This window comes from Seriola dumerili, unplaced genomic scaffold (assembly GCF_002260705.1).
Source record: "Seriola dumerili isolate Sdu_G_001 unplaced genomic scaffold, Sdu_1.0 BDQW01000155.1, whole genome shotgun sequence".
Taxonomy (NCBI): domain Eukaryota; kingdom Metazoa; phylum Chordata; class Actinopteri; order Carangiformes; family Carangidae; genus Seriola; species Seriola dumerili.
The window spans coordinates 1726598-1745560 of record NW_019174410.1 but is presented as its reverse complement, the minus strand read 5'-3'; the positions used below and the strand labels follow the sequence as shown (position 1 = coordinate 1745560).

The following is an 18963-nucleotide window of genomic DNA, read 5'->3' as shown; positions in this document are numbered from 1 at the left end:
CACAGTCGCCACACTTCCACGGTCGGCTTGTGGTTGCTATGGAACGACAAACGTCCACAGCAACAGCCCCATTGGGGGTGGAGACTTGGTCCTTCATTCACCGTGGAGGAAGATGACTGACAGCGGTATGAACCAATCCGCGATCGAGGTATATGAAGCTAGCCAATGGAAACACAGCAAAGAGAGCTGTAGTTAGATAGAGAGCGCGAGGGGCAGTAGCAGGTCTCAGAACCTCTGAGACGGCGGCGAAAAAAGACTAATGGTAAGCTAGGTACTAGCCACCTAATTGTATTTACACACCGCTACCAAGTGAGCCACGTAATCATATTATCCTGTGTTTCGTGAATATATTTTATTATATTTTAGGTGGTCTTCCATCTTCCGTCTGGCTGCTATGTAACGATAACGTTAGCGAGCTTGCTACCAGTTGTATTATGTTGTATCAACAGCACAGCCCGTCTGAGACAACACATCCTTGTCTGTCTGACAGCACAGCTTGATGGAGCTAGCATCGCTGTAAATTTATAGCATGACACACAATCATGGTTACTGTGGTTAACAATACGGGATGAAATAATTATTGCCTTTGACAAAATTACCGACATTAAACCCGCAGTTTAATGAAAAAGCCTAATGCATCATGTTCCTTGATTTCTCTGCAGACCCAGCATGAGGAGCCAGTCATTCCAGTAACATGGACAAGTACGAAAAGGTGAAGAAAATTGGGGAAGGTTCATTTGGAAAGGCCATCCTTGTGAAATCAAAAGAGGATGGACACCAATTTGTCATCAAGGAGATTGGCATATCTGGAGTAAGTCCCTATGTGTAAAATACCATAAACTTCACATGTCATAAGTAAGGTGAGCTCTCGTCTACCACCTCGTTCTTTTACATGCTCTTTCCCCTTTTTGCTTTTACAGATGCCAAGTAGAGAGAGGCAGGAATCTCGAAAAGAAGTTGCTGTTCTTGCCAAAATGAGTCATCCCAACATTGTCCAGTATAAGGAGTCTTTTGAAGGTGTTCACATAATCTAAAGATTTTAGAAATGCTCAGAAACAACCACAGAGATAACGCACTATTTTTTTTTTAACTTATTATTTATTCCACACAGTTGAAATACATGAAGATGTACCTAAAATCATATTATCATATTCATCTCAGTTACAGCCCATTCAAATAATCCATATACACACAATAACACCTGTATAAGTCTTGACATTTTACATACATATAAAGACTATTTGTTCAATGCTCCAACTTCTTCCTGTGTAGTCTAATACATATAAGTGCGCTCTACAACTCAGAAACAGTTTTTGCTACTGAGAATAAATATGCATATACAAAGAAAAATAATAAAAGTAAATTGATAAATAAATAAAAATAATTTCAAAAGAGATAAATGATTAAAATAAATAAAGAAAATAAATTAAAATGAACAGAGGTGCTTAGATTCCTGATATCCTTTGTATTATTGAATCCCATATAACGCACTATTATATCCTGATGCACGCAATATAATGTGTATTTAACACATTGCCTTGTAAACTTCTTTTCAGAGGGCGGATGTCTGTATATTGTGATGGACTACTGTGAGGGCGGAGACCTCTTCAAGAAGATCAACTCTCAGAAAGGAGTACTGTTCTCAGAAGAGCAAGTAAGCCACTAAGTCTTTGAGACAGTCATGCTCAAGATATACTTGTTGATAGACTGGAACAGTGTTCAACATGTAGATGACATCAATATTGCATATGTACTGGTGCTATTTCATATCTCTGCTTGGTGTTGTTCAGTCATTAGACTTACAAAGGACGTAGATAGTGAAAGCTGGTACTGTATGTTGGTTCACCACTTTCTCCCTTGCCTAGATCCTGGATTGGTTTGTGCAGATTTGCTTGGCACTGAAGCATGTTCATGATCGAAAAATCCTCCACAGGGACATCAAATCTCAGGTATTGCTTCATGCACCACGTGATCTTTTCTCTGTGATTGCGAGTTGTTCATTTGTCATTTATTGTACAAATATGTTTTTACACATTGTCTGCACAGAACATATTTTTGACAAAAGACGGGACTGTGCAACTTGGGGACTTTGGAATTGCAAGGGTGCTGAATAGGTATGTATGACGTCGTCTGAATAGATCTGCAAGACTTGGGAATAGTGAAGCATAATACAATTAGCTTTCCATTCTCTTCTCATTTTCAGCACTGTAGAACTGGCAAGAACATGCATAGGAACACCCTATTACCTATCACCAGAGATCTGTGAAAATAAACCCTACAACAACAAAAGGTAATAACTTGATGTTGTGTTTGACTCACTCGTGGTGTAAATTAATATTTGATCATATTCCAGGGGACAAGCACTTCCCCTCCCCCCCATCAAATAGTGAGTCATGCAGGATTAGCTGGTGGCTTCTGGGTATCATGTCTCCTCTTTACTGAGAGAACCTGCTTGCGTATATCTACAACAGGATGCTAGCATTGATTTCCTTTTGAAATATTTTACACATGCATGTAATCTAATCCACTTTAGTGACAACCAATGAAGTAAATTAAGAAATCTCTGTGTTCAGTCTGGAGTTTTCTCAGTGTTGAATTCCTCCTGTTTGTGATAAAGGAGGGAAAAGTATTTGCAAATGACTGTTGATACATAATTGAATGAATGTAAACCTACCCCAGAACTTATCCCTGCCTATCCATGTGTGTGCTCTCTCTCCTCTCACTTTCCCTACTTTCCCTCCCTCTGCAGTGATATTTGGGCCTTAGGGTGTGTCCTGTATGAAATGTGCACTCTTAAGCATGCAGTAAGTATTCAGTGTGTGAGCTGTTTACTAATGAATTTATATTTAATGTATCTTATGCAACGTTGCAGTGCTCTCTCTTTTCATATGTTCTGTATGTGTAATGGTTGACAAGCCGAGGCTGCGGTCGAAAAGTCAAAAAAGGACTTAGAGAAAAGACAACTGTGGTGCAGCGAGAGAAAATAAATTTTTCAGTGCGTTCCACAATGAGGGTGTTTTAGTGAAATTCGTGTAGCTATATAGTATTTTGATATCATGATGATATTAACTAAAATAACTGGATTTAAAGAGAAGAAATCTATATTTATGCATTTGGGCTTCAGTCGATCAGACAAGGATTTCCATAAATTTTGGATCGTGTCACAAACAAAAAACAGTTTCTCTGTTATTTTTACATTCACGTGGGTCTGCTGTGGTGAAACTACAAATGGTGCGTCGCTTTAAATGTTGTAAGGAATTGTGGGACAGCATTATCTTCTTTCCTTTTGTAAAAGAAGGTCCAGTGTTTCCTCTGCTAAAGGAGATAAGATAGGAAACACTGAAGCTCCTTTCCTTAATCATTTAGAGAATTCAACCAGCTCTCATCATGGCTGCCACTCAGTTAGGAACCTTCCTAATTAAAAAAGACTTTTCAACCGCAACCTACATCTCAAAGAATGGCTCCTCTTTCTTGATTTTTATTTTCAATCACACTGTTATTGCATATGATCATGTAAGATTTCCCTCAGTGATTTCTCTGCCTTGGTTATAACCGTGTGCTACGTGTCTTTCTTCTCAGTTTGAGGCTGGAAACATGAAGAACCTAGTTCTGAAGATCATTCGCGGCTCATACCCTCCCGTGTCCGTTCACTACTCCCAAGAACTCCGCTCTCTCTTGGCACAGCTGTTCAAACGTAACCCCCGAGAACGGCCCTCAGTCAGCAGCGTCCTGGACAAACCTTTCCTGTCCTGTAGGATCGAGAGGTTCCTCACACCACAGGTACAGGTAGTTGTCTGTGATACAGTCTGAATTTACCTAATCCACACTGTATATGTATAAAAAATAGCTATACGTGTTTTGAATTGATTCCAGCTCATCGCTCAGGAATTCCGCCATACTTTCCTTCACAAGCAGCCTAGAGTGGGTGTGTTGCAGGGGCCACCAGGTAAGCAAACGCTGCTGCTGCTGCTCAGTTTGAAATGTAAGGGAGCCTTTTAAATCATAAAGCCTCCTTACAATTTTTATGTCATTATAGCATCTGTCAAATGATTCTTAAGTGTTTGTGAGAGCGGGGGGTGACTACAAGAAAAAATACGAATTTTGTAAAACTTATTCATGGGAGTTTTAAAGTCAGTGCGTTTATAACTTATTTCTGAGTAAATCAGAATATGTGAGCCAAGTTGAAATCCTCAAGGTTTGACTCAGGTTGCTTTAACATGAGCATAGATTAGCAAGTACAGTGTTACAGAGCTGTAGAGAGATTGTTGGCCTCCACCCACACCTCACTGTCCTGGAAAATAAGGTCTTGTCTTGTGTTATTCTTGGCCTTTTGTGTCAAATAAACAGTTGGCTGCTCACTCCAAATAACTTTATTATAAGATGTACTACATATATAGTATATATTATGAGATTATAAAATGTAATTGGGTTTTGGGAACTAGAGGACGGACCAGCTTTACAATGTACAGTAGTTTGTTTATTTATTTGCAGTATAGCTGCTACTCATTATTGTTAGGGCTGCGCAATAAATCAAAATCACAATGTCACTAAGTGCAATATCCAAATCTCACAAGCTGCAAATTTTGTGATAAAGGTGAAATGTGTCACAACATTGTTGTACATTGTTGGCACCATACGTGTTGTGGTGCTTCAGAGACGCCCTGGTCTACAAATCATATTACTCACTAATCACTATTTGAATTGAAATCACAATATCTGCCAAAATAATCGCAATATGATTATTTTTTTTTTGCAAATCATGCAGCTCTAGCCTGCATAGTCACCAGCAGCATGTGTGTCTGCGTCTACTTGCAGCCAAGCGTCCTGCCCCTGGCTCCATACCCCTTGCTCCAGCCCAGAAGATTACCAAACCAGCCACCAAATACGGAGTGCCTTTAACTGTGAGGAAGGTGTCAGATGCAGCCAAAAAGCCTGCAGAGAGGAAACCAGCCGTAAAACATAAACCGGTTAGTAGGCTGTTGAAGTTGATGTCCAGTGGCTCTGGGTTTGTTTTGTTTTGTTTTTTTTTAGCTTCACTCGTGTTTTCTTTTTGTTCTGGGTGTAGAAGAAAGAGAAAAAATAAAAGCTGTGTTTGATGTTGAGCTCCTAGTCTGGCATGTCGGAGGCCTCTCCCATCTGTGTGTGTCAGTGTCTGTTATTACGTCATAGTGTGTTGGCAACCTCTGAACCCCAGTGTCATATGTTGCTCAGGCCCCTCTCCCAGCAGCCCCCCAGAGAAGAGAGGACGAGGAAGAGAGGAAAAAGCATGAGGTACAGCTGAGAGCCCTGCATAACTTGTATTTACTATTGGATTACCCTCCTTTTTTCTTTCCACATTTACACACACATGAAGGTGTGTGTGTGTGTGTGCTCGTACCAGCATTTTTCATTTTTCTCCCTCTCATTACACTTGATCCCTACGTTCACCCGTTTTCCGCTCCCGGCTCTGTTTGGAGTGTTCTGCCTGATTTTCTCTTTTAACCGACCTTTCCCTCCTCGCCTGCCCAGTGACAGAGCAGTCCTGCTGCCTCTTGCCTCAGAGCGGCTTCCTTTAAGATGCCTGTTTCTCATTGACGTTCTTTTGCCCTCGTGCTACAGGACGGCATCAGAAAGAAGAAGATGGAGCTGATTGAGAGGGAAAGGAAGCAGAGAGAGCAGGTGAGCACACTGTTGAGTCAGCATGTAAAGTTTGTGATTGTTTTCACACTTTCAGTTGTTTCCTTTTATCTGTGTCGTCTCCAGGTGTTCCTGTTGAAAGCAGAGCAGATGAAGAGATATGAAAAGGAAAAGGTGAGTGGTGAACACGTCCCTAGTGGCTATAATTATTTTTCTTCTTTTATGTATCAAGTCTTTACTGTAGTAAGTGGGATCAAGCATTTGAAATGGTCGATGAACTGTATATTACCTGTGATCCTTTATAGATCAATCGTATAAACCACGCCAGGGAACAAGGCTGGAAGCATGTCTTGAGCTCTAGTGGAGGTAGCAGCCCAGAGAGGAAGGTACTGGATTCTCATTTCCTTTTACTCAAGACATCTTTCATATTTGAATACAGCACATACACTGCGCAGCCCTTCTTTTTTCGCTCACAACGACCTTGTGTCCTGCGATCTCAGTGTTTTGTAGGCGGTCAAAAGAGGGCTGCAGGTGTCGGCTCCTCTGTCCCAAGCAGAGGCCCTTATGAGCACTACCACGCTGCTCTGGACCAAATGGCTAAACCACAGCCTAAAGACATCAGCAGGGAGGGGTCCTCCGCAGGACCAGGCAGTCCCATTCGGTAAGTTCAGACGAGTTCGTTTCGAGGTATGCTTAGGTGTGTTAAATATTTATGCCTCCTCGCCGAGGACAGCCGGAGCCGGAGGCGAATTGTTTTTCGAGTTGTCCGTCCGTCCGTCCCGTTCTCGTGAACGCGGTATCTTAGTAACGCATTGGCAGAACTTCTTCAAATTTAGCACAAACGTTCACTAGGATTCAAAGATGAACTGATTAGATTTTGGTGGTCAAAGGTCAAGGTAGTGGTGACATCACAAAACACGGTTTTAGCCTTGTGAACGCGATATGTCAGTAACGCCTTAACGGAGCTTCTTCAAATTTGGCACAAACATTCACTTGGACTCAAGGATGGACTCATTAGATTTTGGTGGTCAAAGGTCAAAGTTCAAGGTCACGGTGATCTCATGTTCTTATGAATGTAGTACATCAGGAACGCCCAGAGGGAATTTCATGACTTCCTCAAAAACATGTTTTTCGGCCATAACTCATGAATTAATTCACTAATTATGACACAATTTAACTCAAATGTCTATGAGGATAAAATGAAGTGATGACATTTTATATCCAAATGGTCAAAGGTCAACTTCATTGTGACATCATAATAATCTGCAAAAAACACCTCTGGCTATTATTAGTCAGTGCTGTAGCTCAGGAAGAGAAGAGGAGATTGTGACCATATTTCCTGTAACTTGGCTGGTTGACGGAGGCGTAAAACCAAAAGGCGGTAATTCTAGTTTTTTTTTTTTTTTAATGGCATTGCCTCTGTGTGTAAGACGTGTACCGGCTGCTGCTGGTCCGGTGCTGCCAAATGGCCCCGCCCAAATCCTAAACCATGATGCAATCAAGAGAGAGCTTCAGAGGCTGCAGCTCGTTTCTATACAGGCTCGCATCAGTAGGTCAGTCGAGCCGCCTCTCTCTAATCAGTAAATCACACTACACGTCTCATGAAAATGAGAAGCATTCAGTTTTGAATTTTGTTTTCAGGCAGCGTGGTCACATGGCCGCTGACCGGGCCGATCAGGTTGAAGAGTTTTTACAGCGTAAGAGAGAAGCCATGCTCAACAAAGTCCGTGCTGAGGGACAACTGGTACGTAGAGGGACTTATACTGGAATTTCAATGGTAACCTCATTGAGTTTTTCCCCCCCTGTTACTGAAATGCCAAACCTTTTCCATCATAGTGATTATGACCCTTCACATACCTGCTGTGGTTTTGTATGGACAGGCTTGAAACCTGACACTGATGGATCTTATATGAGGAATGTTAGAGCTCCATTAAACAGATTCTAATATTAACACTGAATCAAACAACGCAGCACATTAGTGATGGATCAATTAATCTGTCGGCTGATATCTGGCATTTCGAGGTAATTGCTTCTGAGGCTGACAAATAAAAGTGTCAACAGCCATTGAAGTAAAAGTTAGTTTAGTTTTTTTTACCTACAGACATTTTTTAAATTTAAAATAAGAAGCAGAATGCTGATTGCGGTTTTTACTTATGAAAGAGACGATGCACATTTTTTATTTTCAAATATTTTTCACTGTTCAAGTGAATCATACATTGATGTTAAATAAATGGTCATTTAAGTTTTTTGTCTCTTTTGTTATTATTATTAAATTGTTGTAAATTATCAGATGCAAAAAGTAAAAACAACATATCATCAGCATTTTATATCAGCCATCAGCCGCCCTGCTCTCTAGATATCAGCGTAAACATCGGCCATTGAAAAACTCATATTGGTTGACCACTAATGTGCATTATTAAATTGCTGCTAGCACTTCCAAACCCCCTGAGAATCAGCCACTTTCAGCTCATAGTTTTGGTTCACTGGTTACCAGCGGCTCTCACTGCCCACCACATCTAAAGCCATGAAGCCCACTATCAGCTTTAGCTCATACAAGCCTATTGTAAGCTACCTGCCAAGTTCATGATGGTAATGAGCCAAAGTAAAGACATGGCTGGCAAAGAAAGGCTTCAACCTGAGAACTCAGCCTGAGGTGAGCAGGGCCTTTAATACAACTTTAAGACAGCTGATTTTAACATGACATTAATCTGTTTTTAACCAGTAGGGGGCAGAACAACTCCATCAGAACCTGACTGACACACCTCGAGTCGTTAATAGCCACCGTGTTGGCAAACATTTCCTTACTTTAACATCCAGCAGACACAGTTACATTAAAGTTGTGTTTCTGATGAATGTAAGTCCAATATTTACTGGCCTAGTTTGGTCTCAACAAACCCCTGAGAAACTTTTCTGGGTTTTTAACCTGCTGACAGTCGACCTTCTTCACCAGTTACTGTGTGTGTGTGTCTGCTGTTTGGTGCTTGGCAGGTAGAACACAGTCTGTTCATCAGCACGTTTTCTTTAAAACAGCAGCTGCTGGAAACATTGATGAAATAGTGAGACTGAACAAAAACAGCAAATTCGTCAGCTGTAAAAACCAAATCAATGAGCTCAATGGGCTAAAAGGCCTTAGAGATCCCTCTGTGGGTCCAATACTGACTTAATGTGCAGTCGTTTGATACAGTATTAATATGAAAATATTGATTAATGCAGCTTTAATTATCTCCTGGCCCCATCTCATGACTGTTGTGACAGTTAGATGTGCGGCCTGCGTGCTTCTAAAGTGTGGTTAAATTGAACGGTAAACAGGGCACTCGGCAAAACCTGGCTGCAATCTATGGAAGCCGGGCTGGTTCGGTTCAGTGCAGGAGACCCAGAGCCAACAAAGAGGAGGAGGTAGGAGCCCAGGCTCGAACGCCCAGCCTCACACTCCACCTCACTCATGGCACGTCTGACTTGGCACGTCTCATATGTCTGCACAAAACTCCCTTTGACACTCCCATAATTCAACCCAGCAGCTCAAACCCATGCCTACTCCTCCCATATTGTGTGGTGTCCCAGTGTCCAGTGTGAGCTGTTTCACTATTTATGTATCCCTATTATGGCTGTTACTATTCACTACAGTAAATACCATTGGTTTTGTTTGTTTATTGTGTCTTTTGTCCCATTTTGAATAACCTCACCACCTCAGTTTTGCAGTGTGTATTACGGCTTCTTTGCTTTGAATGGATTACATAAATGTCTTTTATTGTTACTGCGCTGTTAACTGCAAAATGTCTTATTTTACTCTGGCTGAATGGATGATGTGCAGACGCTAACTTCACATTGTGTTTTGAAGGAAGCTTTACAACTTTGTTTTGTTTGAATGTGGCTGCAGATATCACGGCTGCGTCCTACAGCGTGTGTGTGTGTCTGTGTGCAGGTCTGTGTAACGTACAGGATGTGACATGTCCGTGTTTGTTCTCAGGAGTACTTGAAGAAACTGAGGCAGATCCGTTTGCTGAACTTCAATGAGCGTCAGCAGATCAAAGCTCGACTCAGAGGAGAGAAGGTACAATCCTGCGCTCTGATATTCTGAGAGCACCTTTCTTCAAAGTGATTCCAGTTTTCTTTGACATTATTTTTTTTTTTTTCTTTTTTGTCGGTGCCGTTTTCGATGTTTGTTTCAGTATGACAGCGACGGTTCAGACAGCCAGGAGTCCACCGAGGAGGCGGAGCTCAGGAGAAAGAAGATAGAGGCTTTAAAAGTGAGTCTACAACCAACATAAAGCATTTACATTTCCCGCCATATTTATACAGCTCTTTTCAAAACATGTTTCAAATGTATTTCACTGGAAAAACCTGGATTGTAAGATTTTCAAATCCTCTGAAAGAGAACGACGTATGATGGACAAGAAATGACATGAGTATAAAAACATAAATAAATACATTTTGGTGATGAAAAATACTATTTTTATTCCTGTATTTTTACATTTATTTATTTATTTATACTTATGTAATTTTTTGTCCTTCATAATGATGATGTCAGTCAGTCTAATTTATTACAGACTCGTTACAGAGAATAAATTATGCACAAAAGCATCACAAGAAAATATGCTTTAAAAAGAATACTAATCAACATCTTACAAAGAGACAACAGAACCAATGTCTCCGCAGCAGGGAGTCATTCAGCTGGCAAATAGATTTATACATGAGAAGAAGTTCTGACTCCTGCAGCCACAAGCATTTCTCTCTCTCGGCCTCCTAAGTGATGTCATCATTCTACAGCGAGCTGTCTGAAGTGTCTGTCAGCTGCTTTTCTGCAGCTTGGCCACACGAGTGCAGTAGAGAGCGGTGTGCCATCTACATCTTCACTCCATCTGTGCCACACTCTAAACTTGCGTAAGAGAATGTAAGCTGTCATTTACCTTATCACAGACACTAAGATTATAATCAGACAATTTAAAGAAATTTTAGACTTTTAGACTCCCTCTTCCCAGGTTTAGCACACTTCATCACCTGTGTCAGCAGCTTCACTGACCAAACACTTGAGAATTGAGAGTGTGACTTGTCTCGTTCAGTATCCGCCGTGTCCACGTCTTCTAACGTCTTCCTCTTTCCCGAAAACGGTACAAGGGAGCGAGCAGAGAATAGTTAATCGATTGCAGGCGGCGTCATTCTGATGGATTAAAAAAACATACCAATGAAATCTCAAAATGAGTCGGGCAGATACGTACACTCGGGCAGCCGTTAATATACCTGGGCAACCCGTCATAGTCTATGTGCGGGAAACCCTGCTGGAGACGTGGACTAAGGACCACAGACTCATCTGCATATGTAATGTGGTTCACTAAAGTATTACCAATCATGCAGCCAGTATTACAGGCTTTCAATAGTCTGGACCGATCATCGGTATAAAGATTCCCCCCTTGTCTGACGCCATTGTTGACTCTGAGTTGTTTCTTTAGTTGTTTTAATGAGGAATTGAAGGTCAGAGATGCAGCCAGATGCTCGACCGAGCAGGCGCTCTGTTGGTGAGCAGTACAATCCTGTAATCAGTGCTCCAACTCCCTGGCAACCAGCATAGAGGAAATAACACTAGGCTGTTATTGTCACACCTCGAAGTTGTGCCTTTACCTCTGACTGCAGGTGAGAGAGGGAATTTTAGAGAGAGACAGGAGTAAAAACGTAAAGTAAAACAGCAGCTGGATGGATGAGATTTTCAACTGGAAGAAACAAGATTTTCATTTCATTTTAACTCTTATTTTCATCAGAATGCATTTGACCATACCTTCATCATTCTTCATGTGTATGTGTGTATGTACCTGCCAGGCCCAGGCTAATGCCCGTGCTGCTGTACTGAAAGAGCAACTAGAGAAGAAGAGGAGAGAGGCGTATGAGAGAGAGAAGAGAGCTTGGGAGGACCATGTAAGCTCTTTCGTCCTTTGTTCCTCCCTCACATTCCTTTGTCGTTACCATTACTCTGCCTTACTGGTACATAATGTAATCCTGGGTATTGTGTATTGTGGAAGATTGCAGCTCGAGGGGTGAAGGTTGGCGTGGCAGCAGGAAACGTAGCGGCGGCGGCAGTAGCAGTATCCACTACCTCTGACAGTCCTCTTCCACAGCCCAGTCCCTGTCAGCCAGAACCAGCTGCCAAAGCTTCAGCCCTGCCGGCATCCAAACCCTCCACCTCCACCCCAGCTATATCCATGACTGCCGCCCTGAAGAACGTTGGAGCAGTCAGTACACATTTACAAAGCCTCTCATGTCCTACATCCGTATTTGTGAGAGTACGTGTGGCTTTGCTATATCCATTCTGCATCTTGTGTTTGGCAGATGACTCCACTAAAAGAAAAGCTGCCTGAGCCAGAGACTGCCACGGTCATACAGGTGAGTGTGGGAGTTGTTGGTGATCACTCATTAAATTAACAGTGAGCTGAACTGAATCTCCCCTGATTCCATGTTTGGAAAGATAATGCCACTTCATGCTTTTCATTGAACAGAGTGAGAAAAAGCAGATTCTGCGCAGACTTAACCAGAACCTAAAAGCCCAGAGTCCAGTGGAGGAGACCGAGGAGCCGCATCCACCTCCCGCAGAACCAAGTCCTGTTCCCCAGCAGAGCCAAGCGGACGCAGAGAACCGCCCCTCATCGAACGGAGACCGAAAGAAGTGGGATGCTGCAGAACTGCCCGTACTTCCTGTGGCTCAGCAAACTCTGGGGGAAACCTGCGCCACGACGAGCAGTGAGCGAGAATACTACGTGCCGATCAATGCAAATACAAACGTATTGCTGCGTCTGTAAAAGGTTTTCCGAAAGCAGTTCTGCTCAGTTTTTTCAATTCTGTCACCAGCCACCTCAGTGTCTCCAGAGGACAGGCCGTCTTCCGGTGGAGACAGGAAGAAGTGGGAAGTGGTGGAGACGGGGGTTCCACTTGTCCTCCCTGTAGCCCAACAAACTCTGGAGGAGACGGGCAACATGACCATTGGTGAGTCGTCTTCTCCCTGAGTGACGTGCACATCTTTTGAAGATTGAAACAGTGGCTGCATAAAAACCAAGAGTCCCTTTATTCCTGTGTCTGTGTGTGCGTGTGTGTGTGTGTGTGTGTGTCATGTCTCAGAGCAAACAGCGGGGGAAGTTATACGGATGGGTGTGCTACAGGAAGAAAATCCCAGGAAGGTGTGGGGAGCGAGTCCAGTCTCTCAGGTGCTGAGGGTCCTTCAGGAGGCGGAGCTTCAGCCTCTCACCCAGCAGCTGGAGAACGTCACCATCTGTGAGAAAGAGTTTCCCAGCCCCGGTCAGTCTTCAGTCCCTCTTCACGTTCTCACCGTCCAAATGAGACTAAGACTGTGTCTCAGCTCATGTACTTCCCTTAGAGATCAAAATCAATGTGGTGAATTGTGTATAAACTCACTGATTGTGATTTATTTGTCAGACTCTAGCACCTCAACCTTGAGTCAAACACACGAGCTTCATTGAGCTGAAAATCTTCACAGTGTTTCAAATAGAAAATGTTGGAGGTTTAACGCTGTGATAAAAACCTTCTCTTCAGCTGCAAATGGCAGAGCAGTGTACTGTATGAAGTATGTATGTATGTAGCTAAACGGTTACAGTGTGTGTACACAGTGTGTGTGTGCAGCAGGATGTTGCCTGGAAAAACAAAACTTTATTTATATAGCACTTTACAAAGTTACAAAGTGCTTTACAGAAAGAACAAGGGGAATTAAAAACAAAAGAAAAACAAACGCATCATAAAACAGAAGAAAGTTACTTAAAAATATAAATTGTCCATATCATGGGAAAATGAACCACAACAATTTATTAAACATTCATAAAAGTTTTCTGATAAAAAGAAGAGTTTTAAGAGACACTAATGATAATCCAAGTAAACACCCACTTCACATGATTTGGAGCGAGGCCATTTAATGCTTTGAATGTGATGAGTAGAATTTTAAAACAGGCAGCCAGTGTGAGTTTGCAAGTCCTGGAGGGAGCTCAGACTGATGCAGCATTAAGTGCATGACAGAAGTCAAAGCATGAGAAATAAACACGTGCATGACTTTATGTGGGTCGTTAGGAGACAGGATTGAGCAGATGTTTGTGATCTTTTTGAGGTGAAAAAAGCGTGACTGGACAACATTTTTCGCTTGTGCATCAAAACAGAGGTCTGCATCAAAAATAACTCCTAGAATAACAACTAGAATTTGTTGGAGTGAGTATTATGACCTCAGACTTAGAAAGTGCACTAAGTGATGCACAGGAAGTGCACTGACTTACCGATGCTTTGCTCTGTGCAGATAAGCCTACCCAGGCGGCTGCAGCTGAGACTGTGAGGACACCTGAGGAGGTGTTGACCTCTAAGCCAACACCATCTGCTGTGCCTCAGCGCCCTGAGGGTCAGGAGGAGAGAGCTGCTCCAGCGGAGGCCTCGCGTCAGGAAGTGTGTGTGGCTGGCACAGCAGAAAGACTCGCACTGCCGCCCGACCTTACTGAGACTCAGGGTTAGTCTGTCACTCAATCTGATATTGATCAGATATTTATTGCTCATTTCAAAGTATATTTTCAGTGCAACACAATATCTATCCGGCCTGATTCCTTTCAGATCCAGCAGACATGGAGTCAATGGTTTTGGAAGAGACGCCTAAACAGGCCTCACCTCGCCCGTCTGCCGTGCAGCAGGCGTGGGAGCAGGAAGCCCAACAACCATTGTGACTGTTCATCTTTATTATTATTATTTATAGTAACAAAATACTTTCACAATATCTTAAATACATTTAAAGACATCAGAGAAAATAAAGTGTCTGTCACTTACAGGCCACCAGAGGGCATTAAGAGACCGACAGGCACCAAGGAGGGAGAGAAGAGTGCAGAGAAACCAACAGACTCATCTGGTGAGACTAATGTTTAGTGACTCAAAGCCACTCTATTTTTCAGCAGGACTATTATCTTAATTAAATCTGCCACTTCCCTCCCTCTTCCCAGGTTTAGCACAGTGCGAGGAGCCTCTGTTTATGAAGTTGTGCTCCCCGGCCCACCGCCGCACCGCTGCCCTCGCAATCCTCTCAGCCCAGTCCTCTGTGGATGAATCATCCTCCTCCCTGGCCTCTCGCTCACGCTCCGTCTCACCTCTGCGCTCCAGACACCACAACTCCCTCCTCATCGGTCTTTCTACAGGCATGTTTGACGCCAACAACCCCAAGGTGATCACCGGCTGAACGTTACACTTTTGACTTGTGTCTGGTAATTACCTTGTTAACGATGAGAGGGGGGGCGTCTGAGGTATAATGTGACAGTGTGGGATCTGTGATCAGGCGAGCGGATGTTGCAGGGTTTGATGAAGTTGAAACTTGTTCTTGTTCCTGGCGTGATGTCGAGGCTTGTGTGGTATTTTTAGTTAAGGTTTCAGTCTTCTTTATTAATGAGGGGGTCTGGAATAGAGCCAGCGCCATTAATCACAGAGCCTCAACCTGCAGTGGGTCTGATAGGACAGAAAGAGCATCTATCAACCTATATCTTTCATAACCTTCATCAGGGACACTGAGCTCAACATTTTTCATATCCACACGGAGAGCTACATGGAATATGAATGCGGCGGGTTTTGTCAGTGTGCTTTCCTCATGCATTACAGTGCTAGATCCCATCACCCTTCACCATCAAAATATATCCTTGTGTTGTGCCTTGTGCCTGTCAGATGCTCCGGACATGCTCTCTGCCAGACCTCAGTCACCTCTTCAGTGCTCAGCAGGAGTCTGCAGCTGCTAGAGCTAACGTTGCCCCTGACAACAACCTGGAAATTGAGGACCTGGATGAGGCGGCTAAAGATGACGACCAGTCTGAGACCGAAGAGTAAGACTGACAGACACAAATGAAATCTAAAGAACAAAGATATTCTCAGGCCCCACGAACCATAAATAGTTACACAGTGGATGTTCTCTGTTGCACAGTACGAGTGATTTGTTGGTAAATGCGTTATAAATCATCACTTCTAAATATACCGCTGCAGTCTTGAAGGCAAGTATTTTAATAGTGATGAGGTCTTGCCTTACTCTCATTCTGTCAGTCATTTTGAAAGGGTGAGAGACGGCTTTACAAAAAGGTGCAGGTTTTTCCAATACAGGGCAGGTAATGGCATTCTGTGTGTGATAAGAATATGCTCTGTTATCCAGTGCATATGAGGATGAAGACCTGCGGGACATCAGGGCGTCCATGGAGAGACTCCTGCACGAAGAGGGTGAATTAATGAGGAGCTCTCCGGAGGTCGGCGCGGGAGACTTCAATGGAAACCCTCCAGAGAGCGAAGACCAAGAGTTTTTCAACAGGATCGCGGCCGAGATCGATCAGGACAACAATCAGATGGCTGTCGACGATGATGACGAGGACGAGGACGATGAGGAGGACGAAGAGGAGGACGAGGAGGAAGAAGGCGAGGACGATGAGGACGAGGACGAGGAATGCTCCAATGGGAGTCCCGCTGATGAGGAGGCAGGGGAGTTGCTAAGCAATGGCGTGGGAGAGAACCACAGTGATAACAGCCAGCTCAATGAAGAGTGGCATTCAGGTAGGAGAGCTGTGAAAATATAAGACTTAACATTTCCTTTTTTTAATTATAATTATTGAAATGCAACTATTATTCATTATTTTATACAAGAACAAACAGCAGTACATCTCAGTGTTTCCTCCTGAACACTGTTGTGCAGAAAGCTTTCAGACTACCTCAGCTTGTAAGAATTAATATTGAATGTCAGATGATTCATGCATTTAATAAAGATGGGACATTTAAGCATCTCAGTATTATGAGAACTGATGAATCCCTGCTGCGATACAGACGGCAGCGGAGAGGACCAGGGCGGAGAGGCTGAGCATCACGACAGCATCTTCAGTCGGCTGGAAGAGCTTCGCTTCAACCTGGAGCAGCAGATGGGCTTTGAGAAGTTCATTGAAGCCTACAATAAGATAAAGGTATAAAATATTTATGATTTCTTTTCTAAATCTGGAGGTCGTCCGTGCAAACTCACGGTTCAGTTTTGGAACAGAAGACTGAACAGATGTCTTTGCTGCTCTAGGCGATACATGAGGATGAAGATGAGAATATTGACCTGGGCTCCAGTCTGGTGTTCAGCATTCTGGGGACTGAGCACCAGCATCTGTATCCCAACATCCTTCATCTAGTGATGGCAGATGGCGCATACCAAGAAGGTTAGCAGCAGTAGTGGATTGCATATACTTTTATTTCTTTTCATCCCCGTTTTCCACAACACTCCTCCTGAGTTTCTAGGTCACTCGTGTAAACCACTAAAATACACATTCATCTCGTTTTAATCGTTCTGGTCAGCAGTTGTCAACAGCTGTGCTGAATTGTCCTCGTGGTTTTCCCAAAGAACGCAGCTGTGTCAGAGTACAGTGAGCGTTTAATCGAATCTGTAAAATCCTGTCCTCTTTTCTCACGTCATGAAGGCACTAAATAGACCTGAAACACACCCTTAACAGTCTTTCTCTGTCTTGCTCTGTGCCAACAAGACTTAAGGTTTTGAGTTTGACAAGTTTCCCTCCGGACGGGAGCATCTTCAGACACGTTTTCTCACTGAAAATCTCTTATTTGACAGCTCTTTTGTTTTTCTATTTTTACTGTCTTCAGTAGAAGAAGTGAATATCAGATGCAAATGTCAAATATCCCCCTTGAGGATCCATAGAGCAATAACACTGGGTATATTTTGAAATAAAACTGAGGCAGCTATCAGAGAATAAAGCGTGTGATGTAGTAATTTTGTAAAGTCTGTTAGTTACAGTCACAATTATGCATCACACCTACGTTTCACACACACAGCTCTAGGTTTCAGGTCAATTCTGATGCCTGTCGCTGCCATTTAAATGTCTGTTTGCATCATTGATTTGCCAAACTTTCAGCTGAGCTCATCTAAACCGATGAACTCTGCCTGTCTAATGAATTGTCTGTCTCAACATGATCCTCTTTCTCCTTCCCCTTCCAGATAATGATGAATAATGGTTTCTGCAATCGAGCTGCTGGCAGCTATGACAATCTGCTAGCTATCTGATGTCTTCCCATGACGCGCATCACTGGCAGAAGGATCTATGCATGAGGTGTCGCAGCCATGCATCTAACAGTGTTTCAGGCACACTTGCATGATGAATAACTTAGTGCACTCAAGGCTGTATTTCATACTTTTGACTATCAGCACCTGGCACTATTTTCTAACCGGTGTCCGTTCAAAAAGTGCATTATCAAACACATGTTCTTCTTCACTTACCAAAGTTAACTGTCAAATGTTCAATGTCTGTAAATGGATGACACACGTGTATTGTCGCACTGATTAATTGTATGAACTATTTTGTTTCACTTCGTTTGTTGGTTCAGTTAGACTCCGCAGTGGCATTTTATTTTGGCGGGCAAAGATCTGGTCCTCTCAGGTGCTCTCACATCCTCACCCACAGCGTCGCAACACAAACCAGGTCACCCTCAAAACAGATGTACCGTGATTTATTCAGAACCAGAGGAACCTCCTTTTCTTAAAACTCTTTTCACCAAACAACAAGTTAAATATTATCTAATACATTTTCCACGTTTCTTACTGTTTTATTTAACCCAGATTAATTCAAAGATTATTGTGAGACTGTTGTATGTTGCACTGTAGCGAGGCGGTGGCACTGAAGTGCTGGGTGTGATATCGTGAGACAGGTCGGATTGATGTTCAGTACAGAGTTGTACTGATGTAAGCAATGGTACAGATATTAACAATAATTCATATATAATGATAAATTAAGTATTGTAAATCTTTATATGAAGTAATAAAAACTTTTTTGAGAACACGAGCACTGACATTTTTCATTTCTTTCTGCCTATAAATTAATATCAATGTTTGTAAAGATGATCTTATTAAAGCTCTTCAATTTAAAATACGATTCTAATGGTTTTAGAAGAGAATCGTGCTTCTTTTCACGGGTCGTCAGACTGTGGTGCCACAGGTAAGCACACAAGACTATTTTCATCCGCAGCCCTTCAACAGGCCACTCGCCCTTCTGTCAGCAAGCAAGATTTATTTGTAGATGCAGCCCCTGTGGAATAATATAACACGAGCCTCCAGTGTTCTCACACCACACCACGTCTGATTTAGTGCGACAGGAGAAGTGGGTGTTTCCTCTGCGTTGGAGCATGACCAAGTAATTGGCTGTAGTATCCTTCCAATAAGAATAAACAAACCAATCTGATAATGGAGCTTTGCAGCCTTTGATGACATTAACACTGTAGTACTTTAAAGGGTTGTAACTGGAGCTCAGTCCGGATCTGCCTTTACACAATTAAAATTAATTTGATCAAGATTTTGGTTTTATTTTGTTTTGTTTTTGTTAA

General features: G+C 42.7%; 1 protein-coding gene across 3 annotated transcripts; it reads left to right on the top strand.

The window, feature by feature from the left end:
• Window positions 1-226: 226 nt before the first annotated feature.
• On the top strand, window positions 227-18417 carry nek1 (NIMA related kinase 1). Of its 3 annotated transcripts, XM_022751423.1 has the most exons (36): window positions 227-262; window positions 663-811; window positions 921-1017; window positions 1557-1654; window positions 1866-1949; window positions 2047-2114; window positions 2204-2290; window positions 2750-2804; window positions 3580-3780; window positions 3874-3946; window positions 4816-4967; window positions 5212-5271; window positions 5599-5658; window positions 5743-5790; window positions 5922-6002; window positions 6117-6277; window positions 7047-7169; window positions 7258-7360; window positions 8926-9012; window positions 9584-9667; window positions 9786-9863; window positions 11428-11523; window positions 11628-11837; window positions 11935-11988; window positions 12102-12342; window positions 12451-12585; window positions 12718-12894; window positions 13895-14098; window positions 14200-14305; window positions 14412-14488; window positions 14580-14797; window positions 15289-15443; window positions 15764-16155; window positions 16423-16556; window positions 16661-16793; window positions 17585-18417. In XM_022751423.1, exons 2-36 carry the CDS (start codon window positions 695-697, stop codon window positions 17596-17598), a joined length of 4263 nt encoding a protein of 1420 aa, XP_022607144.1. In that variant the 5' UTR covers window positions 227-262; window positions 663-694; the 3' UTR covers window positions 17599-18417. The 3 variants fall into 3 exon arrangements, with proteins under 3 accessions (XP_022607144.1, XP_022607146.1, XP_022607145.1); XM_022751425.1 differs by lacking the exon at window positions 7047-7169; XM_022751424.1 differs by lacking the exon at window positions 8926-9012.
• The last annotated feature ends 546 nt before the right edge of the window (window positions 18418-18963 follow it).

Bases quoted from the DNA above. Each gene is read 5' to 3' on its own strand.
- nek1 (XM_022751423.1), top strand. From the start codon at position 695: ATGGACAAGTACGAAAAGGTGAAGAAAATTGGGGAAGGTTCATTTGGA. The intron at 3,781-3,873 runs GTACAGGTAGTT...AATTGATTCCAG, and splicing joins AGAGGTTCCTCACACCACAG to CTCATCGCTCAGGAATTCCG. The intron at 11,524-11,627 runs GTAAGCTCTTTC...GTATTGTGGAAG, and splicing joins AGAGAGCTTGGGAGGACCAT to ATTGCAGCTCGAGGGGTGAA.